This window comes from Glycine max, chromosome 17 (assembly GCF_000004515.6).
Source record: "Glycine max cultivar Williams 82 chromosome 17, Glycine_max_v4.0, whole genome shotgun sequence".
Taxonomy (NCBI): Eukaryota; Viridiplantae; Streptophyta; class Magnoliopsida; order Fabales; family Fabaceae; genus Glycine; species Glycine max.
Window position 1 is genome coordinate 2,072,898 of NC_038253.2, and position 22,915 is coordinate 2,095,812.

General features: G+C 31.8%; 3 protein-coding genes across 4 annotated transcripts; 1 reads left to right on the forward strand and 2 right to left on the reverse strand.

Annotated features, from left to right (window-relative positions):
- Positions 1-751: 751 nt before the first annotated feature.
- On the reverse strand, positions 752-1,820 carry LOC100818870 (FCS-Like Zinc finger 15). Its single transcript, XM_003550298.5, has 2 exons — positions 1,467-1,820; positions 752-1,159 (listed from the first exon to the last, which is right to left on the reverse strand). The coding sequence occupies exons 1-2, from the start codon at positions 1,679-1,681 to the stop codon at positions 973-975; spliced, it is 402 nt and encodes a 133-aa protein (XP_003550346.1). The 5' UTR covers positions 1,682-1,820; the 3' UTR covers positions 752-972.
- An 8,988-nt stretch (positions 1,821-10,808) lies between these two features.
- LOC100798616 (protein DETOXIFICATION 55) lies at positions 10,809-13,579 on the reverse strand. Its single transcript, XM_003550492.5, has 2 exons — positions 13,330-13,579; positions 10,809-12,612 (listed from the first exon to the last, which is right to left on the reverse strand). Exons 1-2 carry the CDS (start codon positions 13,375-13,377, stop codon positions 11,137-11,139), a joined length of 1,524 nt encoding a protein of 507 aa, XP_003550540.1. The 5' UTR covers positions 13,378-13,579; the 3' UTR covers positions 10,809-11,136.
- A 5,090-nt stretch (positions 13,580-18,669) lies between these two features.
- On the forward strand, positions 18,670-22,712 carry LOC100778785 (lipoamide acyltransferase component of branched-chain alpha-keto acid dehydrogenase complex, mitochondrial). 2 transcript variants are annotated; one of them, XM_003550307.5, is made up of 8 exons: positions 18,670-18,974; positions 19,071-19,214; positions 19,316-19,441; positions 19,707-20,158; positions 20,405-20,652; positions 21,219-21,307; positions 21,789-22,016; positions 22,502-22,712. In XM_003550307.5, exons 1-8 carry the CDS (start codon positions 18,828-18,830, stop codon positions 22,613-22,615), a joined length of 1,548 nt encoding a protein of 515 aa, XP_003550355.1. In that variant the 5' UTR covers positions 18,670-18,827; the 3' UTR covers positions 22,616-22,712. The 2 variants fall into 2 exon arrangements, with proteins under 2 accessions (XP_003550355.1, XP_006600361.1); XM_006600298.3 differs by having other exon boundaries at positions 18,680-18,974; positions 19,094-19,214.
- Positions 22,713-22,915: the final 203 nt, after the last annotated feature.

Below are 22,915 nucleotides of genomic sequence, written 5' to 3' on the forward strand. Positions count from 1 at the left end.
AAGCACAGAATAGAAAACTAATTCCGCATATCTGTTATTAACTGTTTATTTAACACACAAAAAATTATGTATAAATCAATAATGTTATATGTATACTAATTTAAACAACAAGTTTCTTATGCAAGAGTGTAACTCAAGTAATAATTGTGATTTTCATATAATATATTTTTGAAAGAAAACTTTAAATGTGATTAAGTTAATGACGGATGATTAATCTTATAACTGATATGAACTTTAAGATCTGTATGAGAAATCAAAGATGCTAATTAAGTAGGATAGATAGTTGAACAAGAGTGTTCCATCAGCACCTGAGAGGAGGTAGCTAGAAATATCAAATGTGGCATTGTACTTAACCCCGACAAGTTCACAAATGCGCGTCAGATAAGGAAACTTGATCAGTGTAGTCCATTGTCATTTTGCTTAAAAACAATCACCGCTATTCCTTGCCACAAGCCCCAAGGCAAAGTCAGTGAGTGAGTGAGTGAGTGTGTGTGGTGCATGAGCATTAAGATTTATTAAGCCTACGATGACTTCAAGAACCATCACCATCGCTCACGCTCAAACGTCTCCTCTATTTTAATTAATTCATGCTAGACATTAACATTAACCCATTAATAGTACTTGATTTCAACAAAGCAACCATAATAAGATGCCACAAACACCCTTCCAACTGTCGACAACTATTTTTTTTTTTTTAAGTATTTCTCTGTGCGTTCTGAGCAATAAAGCGAAAGCATTGCAACAACCACCATAGAGAAAATGCTCAGGTCTCAGATTTCGTACAGTTATAAGTTGGACCCCAAAAAATAAAAAGCCGAAAGGACATTTTGGCTTCATACTAGGAAGCAAAAAGGACAAGGGGCTGTGATGTCATTAACAAAAGAAACCATGGGTAAAACTGGAATGTGGTCGCCAAAAATTACAATCCTCCCATTTTCTGATGATCTCTTCTTTTTCTTTTTCTTTCTTCCTCTAAAAATAAGCACCACCCCCTCGGTTTCTTGTTCCTTTCCGGTGATGACGTGCCGTTGAGGTGGAAGAACTAGACGATGTGGGCCTCATGGCAGCCAAAGAACACTTCTCTTTCTGAATAGCTTCTTCCTCGTCGCTGAAAATCTGCTTGCACCTGCAATCCACGCTACAAAATGCCCTGTCCCCTCTACAATATTCATATTCCAAGCCACAACCCAAAAAAGAAAGAAAAAAACTCTAAGTTCAATAACCTTCTTAAACATCAATGAACAACAACAAAAGATCTAGACATTACAAGATCGATCTGAGCTTAGAGTGAAAAAAAAATAATAACTAAAAACATAAACGAGAACAACAACAACAAAAGCCGTATTAGTTTCATGGATCACACACGCGATGCTATATGATAAAAACAAAAAAAATAAAAGAGAGAGAAGGGTATTATATATATATATATATATATATAATATTTGTTAATAAAAGGACTCACTCACTTGTACATGTAGATGTCTTTCCCTGGCAAGAGTCTCTTCCCACAAAGAAAGCATTGGTCAAGAAAAGTGGGTGGCTGAAAAAGAGAAGAAGGTTGAGGGGAGGGTTTGTTGTGGATGCTGCTAAGCATCAGCATGGTGGTTTTGTTAATGACTTGAGGTGTCTTTTTGTTGATGCAACTCTTCTGGGCTTCCAGGACTACACTAAGACCCACCATCTTTCATTCTATTCTATGCTTGCTTTCTTTGTCACACTTTAAATTCTTGGTGTTGGTGGTGGTGGATGAAAAAATGGTGGAGGAAATAAGATAAATAGAACAAGAGAATTAAGGAGAAGGAAAGAAATAGTAGCAAGAGTGGGTCCCCTACAGCTATAGAGCAGTAAGAAGGAGCGATTAGCGTAGGCAAAGATGTGACTGTTTTTGGTATCCAAGTGCCACGTAGTGGAGTTTTTAGTTTCCATTTCATTTTCGAAATATATTATTTTTATTTTGAGGGGGTTGGAAAATTGGGCCGGTTTTTGTCCTCTAGCGTTTAATGTGTTTGGTAGCAGCATTTTGGCTGGGGGCATGCATGTATCCATCCATTCCATTCATTCATTCATGGATCTACTACTGAACTTTTATCATGGTAAAGAAGGGGGGAGGGGAATGAATGACTGAATGCCCCGTCGCATTTAACTTTAGTGAGAGCTTTTAGGTGAAGCACTGCATGGGTTGTGTGAGTATCACTGCATTTTTGAACGTTTGAAATTCAAGATAGATAAACAGTCACACCTCTTAGGGTTTGTCTTTGTCTTTTCCCCCAACACACTTTTTTGCAACCAGCCAAAGCTAATCCTTTTACTTTTAGTACTACCATACGGGACATGGGGCTATAATGTGCATCCATCTTTTTCTTGGATTAGAGTTTGATTGAAATTATTTCTTGTTCAATGTCATTCAAATGTCTATATTCATTCAAATAATATCCTTACAACATCAAAATCTATATTTTTTTATTAAGGTTAAATATATATAGTTTAGTCTCGCAAATTTTCAATTAATTTGGTGCTTTTGCATAAAAACTTATTAAACCAGTTCATATACGTGTAAATGTACGTTTGATCTTTGCTACCATTAATTTTAAGAAATACAACTTTTTTACTCCAATATAGTTATATTGGAAATTAAAATTGACAAATAGGAGACTAACATTTCCACTTTATCAATCAGAGAGATTTTAAGTATTTCCTTTCTTCTCTTACTTTGAGATGTACTAGTATTTGACACACTATTTATCTATTTATGGTATGAGAAAAAAAATCTTACATCAAAAGTAAAGTAGTTTACCATTATCATTTTATTACAAATTATAATCTATGATATATTTTTTTAAAATTTTTTATTATTATAATTATCTTAAGTTCATACAAACGATAAATTATACTATTAAATATTAGTGTAAAATTATTAAATAATTACGAAACTCTTTTCTAATTAATCAAAATTTCTCTCTCAATTATCTTAAATTATTTTTCATTTATCTTTGTCTTTATCTTTAAATTAAAAATTACTTTTTAAAATATTAAAAATTAAAAATAATTTTATATCATAATTTAAATTATTGACTGCATATCTTAAATCTGATCCTATGTTATAAATTAAAATACATACCTTGAAGAATTTTTCCATGGGATATTTTCAATACTTCATTTTAGGTGCATTTCACACGATGCGTCTTTCATTCCCAAGCAGGTGACAAACCATTTTGCCTTTCAATCATTTCAAATTCAAACTATATATCTTTTTTTTTTAATCTCAAAATTGAATTTCAATATATTTTTAAAAAATAAATTGTGAATAATTTAAAATAATCTTATATTATAACTTAAATTACTTATTGTAAATCTTAAATATTATTTATACATTTAAAAATACTTAATAATTATGAGTCTTAATTATAAGCATAATTAAAATTTAATTATAACAAAATTTATATATTTAAAAATAATTATTATAACTTTTAATAAAGTTACCATGTATAATACAAAATAGTTTTTTTTTATTGATAAATGTTAATGGTTAGTTTGTTAATAAGAGAATTTGAACCCACTAGCTTTCTTTCCTTTATTTCTTTCGTCTTTTGTTACTATATCAATATTATATTTCAAAAATTAAAAATATTAGGTATTAAATAGAAACAAATAAATGAATAACACATTTCAGAAGTAAAAATATACCTAATTAAAGTTATCTCAATACAAAAAATGAAAAAAAAAATTTTATTGTATAAAAATGAATAGACTATTAAATAAATAATAATACAGAATATTGATGATGATGAAATGTATCGGGGAATAATTCCCGGCAATTGTTATCCAAAGAACCCTAATAGGTAAAAGCACTAGGCCATTAGCGTAGTATTACTTGTAAATTTAGATGCTGTCTTGTCTTGTTTCCTGATCAAAGGTGTTTTGGTATTGGTTTATGCTTATGGGATGATTTGGATCGATTTATCTTTGCAAAGACAAACATATTTTTGAAGGTCTTTTGTGGCCTGTTGAAGTAGAAGCTATGACCCTTCTTGAGGCTGCTACAAGGTGAGTTCCTGACTTGGATTACAAACGGATCATTTTGAATTAGATTGTAAAGTTGAGATCGATAGTTTTAATATTAGATATCCAGCTCAGTCAGACTTAGGAGCCATACTTAGGTTGTGCAAAGATATATTCTTTTTTTTTTTTACAAATATAAAGATATGTTTTATCAGAAGACAAACTAATTGTGTTACTGACTCTTAACTCGGGAGACATTAATTATTCTAGCTGTCAGTCTTTTGTTGACATTCCCAAATCTATTTAAAATCTCATAATATATGATATAAATTGATTTCCTTTCTTAAAAAAAAAAACACTTGTAAATTGTAAAAATATATGCAGAGAGTCTCTGCAGTGTAGTACGAAAGATTCTTTATATGAAGCCGGCGCCACCGTCGCTGTTGTCCCTGTCTAGCCGGATTGAAGTTTATGTTGCTTCGTTCGGTGTTCTTCATAAATCTTACCCTGGTCATGTCATGTCATTCAATTCACACACACAAATTGTAATTACTAATTAGACGTACACGTGTTCAGTTGTAAACCGAAAAAGTTTAACTCAAATATTGTAAATTTAAATAATAAAAACTGCAAAATTTTAAATCTGTTTTTTTATGATATAATTTTAATAACTAATTTATTTTTCTTTTAACTGAATATATATAATTTTATTTATAAAATTATCTTTTCACTCGTACTTATATGATTATATATGCATGTAATTATAATTTTATTCTCTAAATTACTTATTTTATTTTAGGGACATGTATTTTAATTTTAATTTTTTTTTATCAAAAAATACTACTTACTAATTTTTATTAGAATGATAGTGAGAAATTTGAAAATGTAACCTCTCCCTTCCTCCTTTTCCTTTCAACCACCAAATCAATTTTAATTTATTCATAAGTTTATTAGTTTGGGGTTAGTTTAAAATTGTTTAAGTCTCATTTTTTATTAATTCTTTTTATAAAACAAGTTTAATAAAAAGTGTACAAGAAACACTAAAATAATAATTATTTACTATTCCATCTGTTTCTTATGTGTCGTTTAAGGTTCTTATTATGTAAAAATCAAGAAAAATAATATTTTTTTATTCTAATAAAATAGTTATGGGATTTACAAATTGAGAAACCTACAATTTGCTACTTGCAAAATATCATGAAGAAAATGATAGCCAATATAGCATGTCTGACAGTATGAGTAGAAAAAACTTGATTAATACACAAATAAGTTGCACCAAATTCATCTAAAAAGGAGTGGGAGACTAAGGGGAGGCAAAACCAAGTTCTTGAGAAAAAAATACTTAACCCAAGAGCTTCAACAGTGGTTGAGGCAATGGTGCCATACTTAGCTTTAATAAAAGAACAGGTTATTATACATTATTTCTTGTAAGACCAAGATATCATATTGGGACCAAGATATATAATGTAGACCCTAGTTGATTTATTGCCTATTGTGTCACAGTGTCGCCATTCCAATTTGAAATACAAAAGGCTTCAAGTTTTAAACTAAGGTTCATTACTCTGTCCAAAAAAAAAAAAAAAAAAAGGAACCAAAGTTTCTTACAAGGAGATGCTAGATTTGAGATAACGCATTTTCGGATTTTTTATTTTCATTTTATTATTCTTTAATTTTTCATGCAAAAGTAAAACATAAAAATCATTGGTATATATTTTAAAACAATTCACTAAAAAATCAGTAATGATAATAACATAAGCAACAATAACAATAATAACCGTAATAATAATAACAAATAGTAATAGCAATTATATACCAAATTACATTGATAATCCTTACGAATAAAAAAAAACATAAATATTCCTTATTCATTATATTAATCCGATCTCCTTAATTATTTGAAAATATCCCATCATGTTACCCTACAATAAACGTAGTAATAGCAGTTATATACCAAATTACATTCATAATTCTTACGAATAAAAAAACATAAATATTCCTTATTCAGTGTATTAATCCAATTTCCTTAATTATTTGAAAATATCACATCATGTTACCCTACAATAAGGGTTGTATAAGCGCTACAAAAGTATTACTGTTATTATTATTATATATAGATAATTTTTTATAACAAATATATTATTTTGTTTCTTCTCATTTTAATATTTTATATTTAACCCCAAATACATACAGGGAGATAACTCAAATTTTCCCCGTCCTTTATACCTTTCTCTTACTTTTTAAAATCAAAACAACTTCAAAATTTATCATAACCATTTATTTTCTCCTCTTTTTACTTTTTTTCCACCATATTTCTTTTATCTATATTTCTTTTTACATCCAAACAAAACATAAGACTTACTTAAGAGTCATATAGTCTTACCTTATATAAACAATTTTCTTAAATAGAAATTTATCCCGGAACCTAAAATTTTAATTAGTATATAAATGGACTTACATGTTTATAGAGTTTACTATTTTACAATACAAAATGTCATCATTGATTAAAAATTAACAGTTTTAAAACTAAAACAAATTATACACATGTATAATGTATGATAAAATTATTAAAACCTTAACTATTGATTTTTCAATTTCCAACCAAAATTCTATATTTTCTTTTAAAAATTCACTTTAAAGTAGTCAGATGGTATGTTTTTATTATTCTTGACAAAAGTGGGGTAAATTAACTTAATGCAATTCTCATTACATTCCACATTTGATGGACATTTAGCATGTTTAGTTTCATGTTACAAATATATTTTTTATAAGTAAATAATTATACTTTTCACGTATTAAACGTGAATTTTGATTTTTCTACGAGTTTTCAAATGCACACTATTTACAAATCAGTGCCCACACCTTGGATTAAATAAGATATACTTTGGGGGGTGTTTTAAAACTAAAAGAGTACTTGTTGCATATTTTATAACACATATTTGATCATGATATCGAAAAAAAAAACATATATTTGACCATTGATTAATTTTTAAAAAAATTACAAATTTATTAGTGATGTTTATTAAATATGAAGCAAGACTCATAATATTACGTGAATTTCAGTAAAATTTAATCAATAAAAAAGAGAATGCTAAAAAAATCATTACTTCTTGCTAGCATTTCTCGAACTAGAAATATGTCAGATAAAAATACACCAAGACACTTTTACCAAGAACCCAAGTCTTGAGACGGTTCTTATTAAACAGATTATGAGTCGTTGCTTCCTGCATCCTTTTTCGGCTTTCCAATTTGTAAATCCAGAATGTAAAATTATATCCCGGATTGGTTATACCTTTTGGCTTGCAGAATTGTCAATCTGAATAAAACATATTCTGTAAAGGTGTAGGAAGCAAAATTTGAGGGGGCAGGAAGCAATAACCCAGATTATGATCGGAAAGGCCCAATTCTTATAAGTACAGAAATAACGACTTCTCTGCATATGAATTCAAAATGTACTGTCTCTATGGACCAACAAAAAATTAGTTTCTTTCTCCACCCTTAATTTGATTTAGTCCGAAATATCCCATAGTTTTTATATGTTCACAAACTCTATTTTTAGTTTTTTTTTAAACGCAGTACCTGTTTACCCAACTCAGGCCCTAAAACTTTTTATTAACCATGCTGTTTACCAAGTAACAATTCTCATGAGCATTTTTTTTTTCTCTGCAAAACTTCCTCCAAGTTGATTCAAGTCTCAGACTAGTTGAATAATAAGTGATAATGTGATATAGGAAAGAGCTCATCCGTTGTTCAACAATGCAACTTAATTTATTGGCGCAGTTATATTATCTTCCTTTATATCTCTATTCGAGATTGTGTTACCCACATTCATAAATGCAACCTTATATTATATCACGTCATATTTAAACCCAAAGTTAGCATCTTAGATTTTATTTAAACAGATTAACAATTTTCTACAACATCTTTCTATAAACCATCATACTTAATGAAAAAAAATGAACGCATCATATATTTTTGAAATATTAAATATTTTTTCATTCAATGATCAAATTGTGTGTTTTTTTTACAGAGATCAAATTTGTGTGTTACTCCGTAGTATTTTGTTTCCCGTGTATATATTTATCTCATAGGAAATAATCTCACTTGAGCGACGATTGAATGATTGTGATTGTGTGAATGTCTTTCAATGAAGGATTTAAATTGTAGTTCCACCTGTAACAAAAAAAAAAAAAACAACAAAAATTAACCCCTTCCACTTTAGTTGTTGTCGTAAATCAGTAGCGATAAGAGTAACAAACACTAAAACAATAATTTTGAAAATGTAGAGTTGCGACCACGGTGTGTTTTCATTTGGGAAAGTTGAAAACAAAAATGATGTTCAAAACAAAATTTGGATTCTGGACTCGATTACTAGGGAATATATTAGTATCCTACCGTTAAAAATTGTTATCCCTAATAATTAAGCTAATTATTAATGACTTAAGTATTTATCTCGCTCCAAACTGATTGAGAATTAATTGGTTAAAAAATATATATAAGATTTTTAACTATTTATATTTTTTTTATAATAATTAAATTAAACTATTCGACTATCTATATCTTTGAAAGTTAAGATTAAAAGACTCATTTAAGTGATGATAGTATCATTGTGATTACCATTAACCATCACAATAACATCACCACTGCTGCTATTATTTCTACTGCTACCACCAGTGTTAATAATTACTCCTATACATCATAATCAAAGAAATTCTGTGAAAAGTATAATGATGGATATTTATTTGAGAAAGGCAGGTCCGTGTTTCTTTCAAATTGGTACTTTAATTTCTGCCAAACTTGTTCGCATGTGACCATATGTCGAGTCTATTCAATTAATTCAAAAGGGATGTGTGATATGGTAGGGGAAGTAGGGACGCGTCACTACTCACTACTCACTACATGTATATTGGAATAAAGAATATGATCTTCAGTGGCTCAAGATTACTTCTTCAATGTGTATCCATATTAAGAACATCTAACAAAATTGCAACTAGCACATAAGTGGCAAAAAAGACAGTGATGTTTAGTTTTCTCATAAATGAACGTACCATAATGATATTCCTCTCACTCTGTGTCCCCGCACATGCATGCTTTTCAACACATGCTAGCACATGCATGCTTAATAAAGTGAAGATAATTAAACCCAAGACTAAACAGATTACAAAGTAAATCTAGCAAATGCTGTTCCATACGTATCTTCGCGAAGGATAGGAACATGAGGGAGAAGGGGAACATTAAAAACTTGACAAGAAAAGGTTCCCGAGTGTCCCAAATTTGCAAGGAAGTCAGCACCTCCTTATTGGCTTCTCCACAAACATGGTCAATGCCAATCTGATTTAGCCAAGGGAATATGAATTTCTCTTACCATATAGTCTGAAATTAACATGGTGGAATTGGCTCACTCACTCTGAGTATACAAAATGTGAGACATAAAGTAGTTTTGAAAGCATTATTTATAATGCTATGCAAAGAAAATCATAATTTATAATTAATCAATGGCACTGATTTTATTTTATTATAAAATTGTTATTTATTGTTGGTAAATTAGACATGAGGTTTAGCATTTTATTTTATTATAAAATCATTATTTTTAATCAATAAATGGCACATGAGGTTAATTTATATTTCATTTAATATTTATTTTAAAAAATATCATTGGTCCATTTTTAAAATTCGTGTTTCACCTGTCATCTGTTTTCATAATGAATAAGTAAAATTACACTTTTAGTTCTTCAGTTTATCTTCAATTTCGGATTTGATCCCCCTATAATTTAATTCACAAATTTGGTCCCCCAATTTTATAAATCTCTGCAAAATTGTTTCACCTGAGACGTTGACTGCCACGTGTCAATGTCTGAGTGGTTTCCTGTAAAGACTTCATTTTTTTAGGTAAAGTTGTACTTTTGGTCCCCTAGTTTTACTCTAATTTCGATTTTGGTCCCCTTATAATTTAATTCGCACATTTGATCCCTCAGTTTTATAAATCTCTTTATAAATTCAGCCAAATTTCATTACTGGAAAAGTTGTATTTCAAATTTCAAACAAAAATACCATTATCATACATAGGCCACTTAAGCAGTCGTATACACATAATACCGCACGGGGGAGCAAAAAAAGAAAAAAAATAGGGGATTATTACAAAACCTGTTAAAGTAAAAAATCTGAAAATTTCAGACCTAGGTTGGGATTCATACGTTACTTTTTCGAGTTGAACAACCCCGGAAGTGGGAGAGAGACAAAGAGTGATTTTTCTCTGGATTCTAAGTGAGTGAAAAACTTGCGATGAAAAAGAAGTGCGAGATTTATCAAGACCTACCATGTCTCTAGTACCAGTAGCTAAACCATTTAAAAGATCAATTTTGCAAGAACAATTTATAAAGTATAAAACTGAGGGATTAAATGTGTAAATTAAACTATATGGGGACCAAAATCGAAATTGGAGTAAAATTGGGGGATCAAAACTGCAATTTTACCTACAAAAAATGAAGCCTTTACAGGGAACCACTCAGACGTTGACACGTGGTATTGACACGTGGTAGTTAACGTCTAAGGTTAACGGTCAACGTCCAAATCGGGCTTCCAGGACCAATTTTGCAAGGATTTATAAAACTGGGGGACCAAATTTGTGAATTAAATTATAGGGGGACCAAATCCAAAATTGGAGATAAAGTGGGGGACCAATTTTACAATTTTGCCTAATGAATAACATTGATGTTGTTTAATTTGATCCATAACTATTCACTATTAGAGTTCCAAAAAAATAAAAAACCACTCACTATTCGAATCATGCGGCTGACATATATAAATCGATCTGTTATACTAATCAAGCACAAATTAGATAAACCTTACTATTACAATTACATATCAATTATATATCATGACACCATCTTCCTAGACCTTGCAAGGCTGCAAGGAAAAAAAATATATGATCACAATTGGTTATGTAAATGCACACGTATAATCACACACAAATACAGGGGAAGGATGTAAGATTTGGAGTGTGAATAAAAATAAATTTTCCCAATACTAGCTAAAAGAATCATAATAATTTTAGGTTGAAGTTTGCTTTGAGTAATGCCATACGCTTGCTTTATGGTCTATATTTCTTCAACACTAGTGTGAATCGGGGACGTATCTTGTTCACTTTTGGGAGTTGAGAAAGACAACACCTTCTTCACATTTGAGTGCATCAGTTTGGTCCTCATCATATGCAAATGTGCCACATGAAGCCTTTCCCACCAAGCATCTAGCCTTCAATGACTCTCTTTCCCAATCAGTCTTATATACCACACCAAAAATTGACACCACACATGCGATTTGTGCTGCCAGCAACCCATAACACAGACCAACCATCCCGAGTTTCCAATAGAAGGCTAAAACAATTGCCACTGGTGCTCCTACCAAGTAAAATGAGCAAAAGTTAATAACAGCCCCAATACCAGGCCTAGCACTTCCTCTAAGGATTCCACAGCTTGTGGTTTGCGGACAATTGGCTAACTCACACAGTCCAATTATAGGTAACACTGCCACGGTCAATTGTAACACCTCGCTATCACTAGTGAACACTCTCCCCCACCTTTCTCTTCCCATTGTGGTCCACAACAAACCAAATATTGAGCTTACAAGTGCTAATCCTATTGCCACCACCGTTGACAAATTTGCCCTTTCACCCTGCCCCGCTCCAAGTTCATTTCCTACTCTGGTTGACACTGATGCACTTAGTGCCGTTGGCAAAGTGTACATAAGAGACGTGGTTTGTATCACTATGCCAGCAGTGGCTAGAGCAACACGAGGGTTATCAAGGTAACCTGCTGAAATTGTCATCAACTCGTACCACCACCATTCCAAGCAAACAGCTAGACAACTTTGTATCGAAAATTTCATTAGCATACCCCATTCCTTGGCAATAGTACTAGTACTGCTGCTACATGTTATTATTAAATTATTATGTGACATTAGTAAAGACACGTGTAAGGACTCCTTGGGGACACGTGTATAGAACATGTACAAAAGAAGGAAGAAAAGGTTGCTAAAATTGGCAACAAAGGATGAGATAGCGATTCCCGGCACGCCAAGGTTAAGTTTGAAGGTTAGAAAAGTGAGGGTTGGAAGGTGTAGAAGAATGGATAGTAAAGTGCACCACAACAGTGGCCAAGTTGTGCCTTTACTACGTAGGAAGATTCGAAGAGGGTGGAGGAAGCTATTGGCAATGAGGTCTGGAATTGCGAAGCGGCAATAGAGGGTTGCTACTCGGGTTATGTCTGGATTCTGGCGAAGGCATAGCATGAGAGATTCGAGGTTGAGCCAAAGAAGAGAAATGGGGAGAGAAAATAGCAGTAACATGAGAATTGTTCTCTGCAAAGTTAGAGAGAGTAAGGACAAGTTTCGAGAACCGAAGGCTTGGGTGCAGAGGGGTTCCATGCCCATGGCTAGACCTGAGAGGACAGAGTAACCGGTTATGTTGGTCAAGCCTATGGCCAAAGAACCTCCGGCTAATTCCAGGCTTCCCAATCTTCCCATGCACACAACTAAGGTCATGTTTTTGAGGTAACCCACAAGACTCATGGCTGCTATTGGGAACCCTATGTCTGTCATTCTCCTTACTTCTTCCAATACCTGCATTCATGGTAAATAAAATACAGACGTCAGTGATCCATATTAATTTGGTATAGAAAAATCTTTCATCAACACCCATTATGCTATAAAATACCTAGAGACACACAACAATAATAATATAAGTATTATAAAATTTACGATGTAATAGGAAAACAAAGATAAAAAAATGAGAGATTTTTATGAAATTTTTAAAATAAGTGAATGTTTGTATATTATTGTTCTTTGGTACATCATATCATGGTTTTACATTGGCTGATTGAAGGTCATAAATGAAGAGTAATGATGTTTGTCTATCCAAAAAGGGATAGATGTAATATAAAATATTAATGGTTTTTTTTATTATCCGCCATGTAATATGTAATGTGATAGAAAAGAAAGAAAAATAAGAAGAAAATGACAGAAATAATTAGATATATACTTCTTGATCACCATGTCCATGTCTTCATGGTCCCATGCATATGACATTATTTAAGTTTTTTAATCTACAATTTATTTTTAATAATATTCCATTCCATTATGATGTAAAGATTAATTGAGATAATGGTAATTTCTCACTCAGAAAATAGGACATGGAAGAGAATGGAAGTGGATGATAAGTATTTTCCTAAATAAAACTCAGTGCACCACATTATTTAGTGGACGTGTATGTGTGTGTGGAAATCATAGAAACGGAGAAGAAGGTTGTGAAAGGATGAAATGGTAAATTAAATTTCTTACCTCGGTGACTGTCGGGTATGTCTTTTGGAATTTCTGTTCTGCAAGCATCTTAGACCTTTTGGCTAGTATTCCTTCTTTTTTGTTTTTTTTTCTTCTTGTTTCTAGCTGTTTGTGTTTGGAGAAAGAATTGAAAAAATTACGAGGAACACAAGGGGATCGATAGTGGTGGGGGTGTTTTATATATTCCTCTCCTCCGAAAAACACACTCCTTCAAAAAACACAAGTGAGCGGGACCTGGAGGAGTTAGAAATCGAGGAGAGGAAGCAAGAAAAGTGGGTGTGATCAGGAATTAAGCAAAGAGAGACTCTTTTATAAGGTTTCAAGGTGGTCGGTTACGTAGTATGTTCGTTTGCTAGCATTGATTGACAAGCTCAAAAGCTATAATATTATTGCTATTATTTTCTTAAAGAAAATGATCCCATCATCCCAAAAGCTTAGAATAACTAACTGTAGTTTTCAATACTAATCCAGCTTCTTCTCAATGGATTGTGCCGGAAGGAAGAGAAATATAAGAATAAAAATAATAATAATTTTTATAAATGATATGATAGAAATGAAAAAAAAAAGTAAGAAAGAAAATGAATGATATGTTTTAAAATGCTATTATGGTAAGAAAATCTATCTCTGTGACTCCTTTTTACTGGAACGTGATAAATAAAAAGTAGAAAAGTAAAATGAGCTATAGTTAAGTCGCAGCCAAAACTCAAGATACTTATCGATTATTTTGGAACTGTTATGCCACCTTATTGAAAGGTCACATAGATGGTATTCAAATTTGCATTGAACATGCTGAAAGGGATAAGTTAGTACTCCTTGTTGTGTATAGGTTAAACCAGAACCAAATACCAAACGGATATACGAATAACTCCAGAATGTACGAGGAATATATGTTGCTGCAATAGTAAACAAGAAGAATATCTTATTTATAATTAAACCGTGTCACATGTTAATCAATTGATGCTGTAAACTCAAGTAAATTCATATTTATGCTGTATTACTTATCCTCCTTTTTGAAAGGAAGATATTATAATATAGTTGTGCATGTGAGCCTGATCGACTACTGCCACTGTAGATGTACTAATTAGATCATGTTTGTGTATTTTGGGTGCTGATAATTATTCAATATATCTCATGTGCAATCACTCTCCGTATATGATTTGAGAAGTAACATTTCTAGTTACTTGACACGCTGAATAATATTGTGTTTCAGAATTTTATATAAAGAACAAAACTTTGGTGCATTATTTAATTATGAGTTTTTGATATTAATAATTTGTGTCATCATATTAGTTTTGATAATTATTTAATCGATCATATTAGTTATAGGACATAATAACCATTCTGCAAATATTCTCTCAGGCTTATGTATAATTTATTATAGGTTAGATTATTTCCTCCATGCATTTTTATGGTAAGAAATAGAACATAACTGTACACTTGTGTATTTGAGTGTTTACGAATCATTTTCCATTATAAAGTATTTATGAAGTACAAAAGGTTTTTTAAAAAACGGAACTATGGTTTTGCAGAATATATATTTTGCTATTAATTAATCACTTTTGATAATTTGTTAGTTTGACGTTACTTCAGTAAAGAATCACTAACAGGGCCTTTGAAACTAACAGCATTTGGATTGTGGGGACCTTCGGTCCACATCAGAAACCAGAGTCGAAAATTAGATTGTATTGTAAGCAAAAATTGCTTTTAACCACGTGTTTGCGCTAATTAATTTTTTTTCATAGATCCAAAATCACTGAACCGCTCCAACCTCACAAAACAAAGTTTCCTAATGGAGCACACAAGCCTTGTTAGGAAAAAGTTTCTATACCTAACTTGTAATTCCAATACTATGTCATATGTCCCCCCTACCCTGTGTTTTTGGCTTTTTGGGACAAAGCCAGAAACCTACCATTTACGTGGCTAGTTTGTACTTTTAAGACCAAAAGAGAAACTCTCTCTTTCATTTAGTAGTTTTAGAAAATGTAATAAAATTCTTTCATTTAGTTTCTTAACTAAATCGCTTTATAAAAATAAATTCATGTCACAGAACATTTTTCATCTTAAATATACACTCGACATGGAGAGGTTCTTATTAGTTGTTTCGGTAGTATAAAAATAAAAAATCTCTACTCCGTACCATAAAATGATTGTCGCCCCTGCTATATCATAATTTTTTTTAATTAAAATGAGAGACAATAATAACACAGTGAATTTTACCACTTACCAAAAAGTTGAAGGTGGCTTTCCAAAAATGAACTCATCATAGTGAGAACGTGGGTGGTGGGTAAAGTCGGAAATTTGACAAATAACGAAAGCATGCCATGCCTATAAACTGCATGGCTAGGCATATGTAACTTTTTCACCCTTTCAACTGGGGTTGGTTGACCATGTCTTGTTGATTATCCATTCGCTTGAAATTAGGAGTGCAAATGTTCTTTCAAGTTTCATGACGTTCATTTAAATCATTAGCGAACCCTTTAAGACTCTAATATACCTCCTTTAATCTATGTTACCTGCTAATTATCACCCTAAAAAACAATCATTTAGTTATTTTCCTTGGTTTATATCAGTATTTTTCATTAAAGATAATTATATTTAAATCAAATAAAATTACTATGTTACATGTTCAGATTCATTAAACTGAAATAACCACATTATATCAAGTGACCCAAAACGTTTATCCACTAAAATTAGGAGTGCTTATGACCTATCGTGCTTCATTAATTTAGTCAAGCCAAAAAGAATTTTTGACAGGTCTAGAATTAAGAAATTAAATTCAATAAATTTTGAAGATGAATCTAAGTTATATTTCAAGTCGTTCCAATGTGGCATATTCTTCTAAAAAGTATGACTTTTTAAACAATCTTGTATTAATAATACAATTTTTTGACTTATAAATGGTATTTTGTCTAAATATTATATTTCAAGTTTGATCGTTCCACAAATACTCCAACTAGAACTTCTAATACAACTAATGCAAGAGAGGCTTACTAATATTGGAAACTAATCTGAACTTTTTCCAACTCTAATAATGCGGAACTTGAGACTTCAAAAACGGAAAAACCCAACACGGATGACATATTAATATATTACAGATTAACTGTTATCTCTTGATGTCGCACTTATGCGGAACCATGCATGTGCAATATAGTTACACCAAATGTCTAGGAAATCCTCATCAACAACTATGATCCCCACACTTAATCTTGTCGATAATTTGCTCATCTGTCAACTTAATTTCATCTGCAACATTAAATTATAAGATGGGATTTTATACCTAAGTCAACATGATGTACAAATTATTATGCAGTGAGTGGTAGTACGGAGTGACAAAAACGCATCAAAATGTCATCTGCCCATGGTTTTTAAATATATTCATATAGTTCAGTGAATCTGATACCCTTGGCCCCATCAGGTATGGAGAAATTAGAACAACCAACTCCGTGCCATGACTAACAATTGGACGTTTCTTTCATCATTTTACAGTTCAGTTGAATCACTTCAGGATTTGGAAAAGACTGAAGAGTAATGAGAGGCATATCTGTCTAACCTATAATCAATTGCATTATATAGATTGATGGGCCTAGCTATCTCACTGTATCTGCTTGTTTGTTTATGTTGTTTTTCTCCTAAAAAGTTAAATGCAATTCATACACTCAGCTGAGATATGTATATATAAGAATTGATCGAAGTTGGGTTTGGAAAAGGAGATAAAAGATAATTCTCCAAAAAGATTGTGTTTAGTCTTTAACTTATTTGATAATTAAGTTTGATTAACAAGAATAGAATTACTTTGTAAACGAAATTATTTTACTATCCAGCCTGTAACCTTTTCTATATCTTTCTTATCTTTAGAAACCATTGATACTCTCTTTTACTCTCACCCCCTTTCTCATTAAATATCATTTATTTATAATATTAAATCATCAAATTTATAATATAAACACTTCATAAAAATATTTAAAAATATGCAACCAAAAAAAACATTTCCCAATTTTTAAGATGCCAAAAAAAATAAAAATATGAATAGTGATTCATAATTATAACTATTAATGTGTTGAAAAGAAAGGTAGGAATACAGGTAAAATGCACTACAAGATAAAGCATAATGACCCAATTCATAACTAAAAATGGAGGTTTAAATCAAGAAAAAGAAAGGGAGAGGATGCACATTGGTAGAAAGTGGGCAACTAAATCATGTGAAGGATTTGGTTCTCGGGGTCAAGATGCATGACCATATGAGCAACTTGACATAAACCTAAAGTTTTCTTCTTCTTCCATTATGACAAAAAGTCAGAATGAACAAAACTTTATTTATTAAGCTTTCAGAGGTGAAAGGGACAAATATATATTGAACTATAAGATTTGGAAGGAAGAAAAGAAAAAGAAAAAAAATAAAATGAACACAACCAATCAATGTGCAAGTACAAAAAAAATGATTCATCCACAATATAAGAGACATGGTGTGAGATCATATTATTCTTGAAAGCAAAAGAAGAGAAACAGAGGAAAGCAATGAAATGGGAAACGATAGTCTTTATATCTTTTAAAATATGAACATCCTAAGCATTATTAGGCAAAATTTGGGCCACCATCCTAGGCTAAAGCCCAAAGCAAGACTCTGGGCCTCGACGGTTTGCTTATTTGTTGGGCATCGGGTAAGGCCTTCATTGACGTCTTGATAACCAAAAATAAAAAAAAAGGGTAAGGACTTTGATACCCATTTTTGTTTAGGTTAACCCCACCCACTTTATTAAAAAAAAGCCTATTGACAAAAACATGTTTCGGCTGTTGCATCCAACAAAAAATTGTTTAATACAATGAATGAAATGATATAACTATTTTTTCTTTAAAAAAAATTTAAGAATATTTATAATGCATGTTTGTTTATATTAAATTTGTGAGTTTTATAATGTCATATAGATTTAAGAATTTCACACAAAATTCATTCTAATATTAAAGTTACTAAAATAATATTTAACTTAATTTTTTTTTTCATTTTTTGCTGACTCTTGGCTTAAAATCACATTATGTATTGTTAAAAAATAGTTGGTCAGCATTAGTTATATAAGCAACACTTTCAACGATAATCTTGTTAAGAGTGTATCTTATATGAGTAAAAATTGAAGATAATATAAAAAAAATATAATAATTTAGGCACATTATTCAATTAAACAAGCAAAATTCCTTGAGTTAAATTTATACATATTATTTAATAAATTGAGTTAGATATTTTAATATTATTTATAATAAAAAAAACATTTAAAAGATAATGATTAAGCAGTGAGCAAAACAATAAAAAAAGCGTGCTTGTATTTTAGTTAGTCCTTATCCATCAACGTGAAGCAGTCAGCAACGGGTCAGCATGCAGTGGCACTTCAGATGATCAAATCCCATTCCCTTACCTTACTTGTTCCAATTCCCAACGCTTCTTCAAATCTTTTATTTCATTCTTCAGACCAAAAAAAGAAAAAGAGAACATTGTTCAACGAAGCAAGATGCTTAGCAACCGCATATGGCAGAGGAGAGCTTTGATCTCCGCCCGGACCTTATTTTCTGGCTCTGCTTCTCACTCTTCATCATCTTCCCATGCGATCTCGCTTCGCTTCGCCAAAGCTAATGCTCCTTCTTCTTCACATGTCATTGTGAGTTGTTTCCGCTTTTGATTTCGATGCATCTCTTCTCACTAACTATTAATTGATTTATATTTCGCATGTGTTGAATTTCCGATTTGTCTCTAGTTCAATTTTGCACGTGTGGACAGATATTGGTTTTCTACTCAACCCGCCCTAGAGCTTCCCGCGAGCAAGATCGTGGACGTGCCGTTGGCACAAACTGGTGAAGGCATCGCAGAATGTGAGCTTCTCAAATGGTATGTACAAGAGGTGAGTTCATTCATAAATCATAACCAACTTGTTTTCTTCCCCTTCATTCTAATTTCTATCTAAGCTTTTTAATTAATTAAATTGTTGTGTTACACTGCCAGGGGGATTATGTTGAAGACTTTCAACCACTTTGCGAAGTCCAAAGTGATAAAGCTACCATAGAAATTACTAGTCGTTACAAAGGAAAAATTTCTAACATTCTCTATGTTCCTGGTGATATTGTCAAGGTGAGTTATCAAACCTCATTCTGTTGCATATTTTTCAATAAGACCATGCTTATGATTCTAGAATTTGTTAGAGTACATTGGTGAGAGAAAAGTTGGGATAGTTGTCCACACCCCCAAAAAGTAGGAAAAGTTTCTCTGTATATTAGTTATATAAGTGATTAAAAAGTTTATTATATATTGATTATCTAAATTTTACATTAATGATTTGGTTATGTCATATATGGGGCTACAAATTTATTCAAACTTCTGTTGGATAAAATTACAGGTTGGAGAAACTCTGTTAAAGATATTAGTTGACGAGTCTACATTTCCTTCTGGGATTCCTTGTGATTCCGAAAATGCAAAGTCACCTGATACTGATCAGACATTAGTTAATGAGTCTGTGTTTACTACAGTAATTGATGATTCAGACAATGGCAAGTTGATAGATTCTGATCCTGGAAAAGGGAGACAAACTGGAGTATCATCAACACCTGCTGTAAGAAGTCTAGCAAAGCAACATGGTATAGATATAACTGAAATCTGTGGAACTGGAAAAGATGGAAGGATTTTAAAAGAAGACGTGCTCAATTTTTCTGTCAAGAAAGGAATCATTAAAAATCCATCTACTGTCTTGCAATCTGATTCTGGAGAACAGCTTCAGGGAGCTGAAGGATACAACTGCAATGTTGCAACTAAATCTTATAGGCCATCTGAGGACAGGACACTTCCCCTTAGGTAAAGCTGGAAGCAAGCATTAATTTAAACCCTTCCCTATTTTCTTTTTCTTATTAGATGGTGATGGATGTCAATCTGTCATAGTTATTTGCTACAAACTATTTTTTTGAAACCATGGAAAACTGTGAATCTGTGAACTTCAGTGTTGCAATAATATGAAGGTGTTTTCCTTTACTCAGTTGTAAAACTTAATTAGAAAGAATAAATCATTAGAAAAAGTTATTTTCTTTTCTTTTCTTTTTGTAGGGGATTCCAAAGAGCAATGGTAAAGTCAATGTCCCTGGCTGCTAAAGTCCCACATTTTCATTACGTAGATGAGATAAATTGTGATGCCCTTGTGGAGCTTAAAACATCTTTTCAGAAAAATAATCCTTATCCAGATGTTAAGTACACTTTCCTTCCAATATTAATCAAATCACTATCTATGGCCCTCAGTAAGTACCCCTTTATGAACAGTTGCTTCAAAGAGGATGCATTGGAGGTCATCCTCAAAGGTTTGTTTCTCCAACATAATCTGATGAATGATAGATATAAATTTTGCTGCCCTTGGTAGCTTGATTGTGTTTAAATTTTTGTAGTGTGAATACAAGGTTTGTATTTTTTTTAGTTAAAAGTATGAATTCAAGGAAAAGGCAACAATTATTTAAAAGTTGAAAAATATGGTGAGGTGAAAGAGGTTCCCTTCATTAGCCAATTGTCTCTTTGGCTTTATGGCACAGCCTCTTCCATGTTCAAAATAACCTTCAAATGATCTACTGAGTTTGTATGCATATTGGTTTCTGGCATATGATGTAAGTGTTTGAGAAGTTTTCCCTCATCTATTGTATCCGAGTTTGGGATAATGATCATCTTGATTGTGGTATTCTCAAGAATAATGTTTTCATAGTTTCCTTGCATAATATTTTTTTTAATGTTATTTCACATTACTAGAAATTAAAGTACTTGATGTTAAACCAGCTTGTGTTGACTGATATCTGGAGGCTGTCAAATGTCAATTTAATGATTTATTTGAGGCAGTAGCTATCATGCCAAATTTGACACACGGGTTTATTTGCTGTAGGTTCACACAATGTTGGAATTGCCATGGCGACATCACATGGTTTAGTTGTGCCAAACATTAAAAATGTTCAGTCTCTTTCCATAATGGAGGTTAGTTTACAATCTTAATGGGAAATGGCACAGTTGTGGCTGTAGCTATTTGTGCTTTATTCTGCCATTCTTGTGTTGGTTGAAGTGCATGCCCGTGATTGCTGTTTAGTTCCAGGGCGGTGAAGAAAAAAATGGTTCATGATTTGAATTGCTTGAATAAAATATAATTTAATTCTTGATGTAAGTTAGTAGCTTGAACTTAATTGTTGGCTTTCTCAAGGATGCTTCTCATTTGAAAAGAAATTAAGAGGCTATTTTCTCAGACTCCTTTGGTTTTAATAATAATTTCAGATTTGGGGATAAGATAAGGTTGATGTTGTTGTTGTTTGGTGAAGATCTGTTTGCTTCGTGTCCCCCATGTATATGGTGTTAAGTGCTTAATGCATATGAGGATGATAATCATGATATGTCTCACATCTCAATAAGACATTCTTGTGCTTGTTCTTATTAATCTATTTTTCCTTATATATGCTTTATGTAGATAACCAAAGAGCTGGCAAGGTTACAACAATTGGCTTCAAATAACAAGTTAACTTCTGAGGATATATGTGGTGGTACTATCACTTTAAGCAACATTGGAGCAATAGGTGGAAAGTTTGGTTCCCCACTTATCAATCTGCCTGAAGTCTCCATTATTGCCGTTGGTAGAATTCAGAAAGTTCCACGGTTTGCTGATAATGGAAATGTGTATCCTGCATCACTCGTGAATGTAAGTCTTGCATGTTTGCATTGGTAAACTGTGAACAATTAAAAAAAATACATTTTTATAGAGAAAACTACAATAATCTCTGACGATTCTTATTCATAGCGTAACATGTCCACTTTATATATTACTCTTTAGTTTGTCATTTGGCTGAAGTGAAAAAAAAATGTGTTTATAGAGAATACCCTAATTTTGCTATGGAAAAGGGTTTCATAGCTCTTCGGTTTGCATCATGTTTACTGCAAATTCAGCTTTTGTAGTTCGATTATCTTCATAGTTATAGTTAGATAACTTAGATGTATAGGTTGAGTTTGCATTGAACAAAGAAGTTCAAGGTTGATGACAAAGAAAACGCAGGTTTGAACTATGAATTCAATTTTTTTTTGCACTAAGCTAACTATATTTATTAACCAAATGTTAATTATCACGATTTTTGCATGGGTAAGAAGATGAAATGGACAGCACTTTATGATTTGTTTTTGTGCTTCCAGGTTAATATTGGTGCAGATCACAGAGTCTTGGACGGAGCAACCGTTGCAAGATTTTGCAACGAGTGGAAGCAATTAATTGAAAATCCCGAGCTCCTCACGCTGCATTTGAAATGAAATTTTCATTACATGAAGGAAGAATTGTTGAAATTGTAATTTAGATGGTTAATCACTATATTGATTACAATGAGAAATAGAACAAAAGCATTTAAAATTGATCCAAATAAAGATCTGAAAATTTTATCATAATTATTCTGATAAACAAGGTGCCCTCGCCATTTTCTTGTAAAAAACACGCAATCAATAGTAGTTTGTGTTTTAACGAATGCCGAGTTTACAAAAAGGAAGACTTGTTTGGTTTGGATTTTCATGTTGTGGTTGCATTTTTCTGTTTTTATTTTCTGAAAATTATTTTTA

Bases quoted from the DNA above. Each gene is read 5' to 3' on its own strand.
- LOC100778785 (XM_003550307.5), top strand. From the start codon at position 18,828: ATGCTTAGCAACCGCATATGGCAGAGGAGAGCTTTGATCTCCGCCCGG. The intron at 20,159-20,404 runs GTAAAGCTGGAA...TTCTTTTTGTAG, and splicing joins GACAGGACACTTCCCCTTAG to GGGATTCCAAAGAGCAATGG. The intron at 22,017-22,501 runs GTAAGTCTTGCA...TTGTGCTTCCAG, and splicing joins ATCCTGCATCACTCGTGAAT to GTTAATATTGGTGCAGATCA.
- LOC100798616 (XM_003550492.5), bottom strand. From the start codon at position 13,377: ATGCTTGCAGAACAGAAATTCCAAAAGACATACCCGACAGTCACCGAG. The intron at 12,613-13,329 runs GTAAGAAATTTA...CCATGAATGCAG, and splicing joins CATACCCGACAGTCACCGAG to GTATTGGAAGAAGTAAGGAG.
- LOC100818870 (XM_003550298.5), bottom strand. From the start codon at position 1,681: ATGGTGGGTCTTAGTGTAGTCCTGGAAGCCCAGAAGAGTTGCATCAAC. The intron at 1,160-1,466 runs GTGAGTGAGTCC...TGAATATTGTAG, and splicing joins AAAGACATCTACATGTACAA to AGGGGACAGGGCATTTTGTA.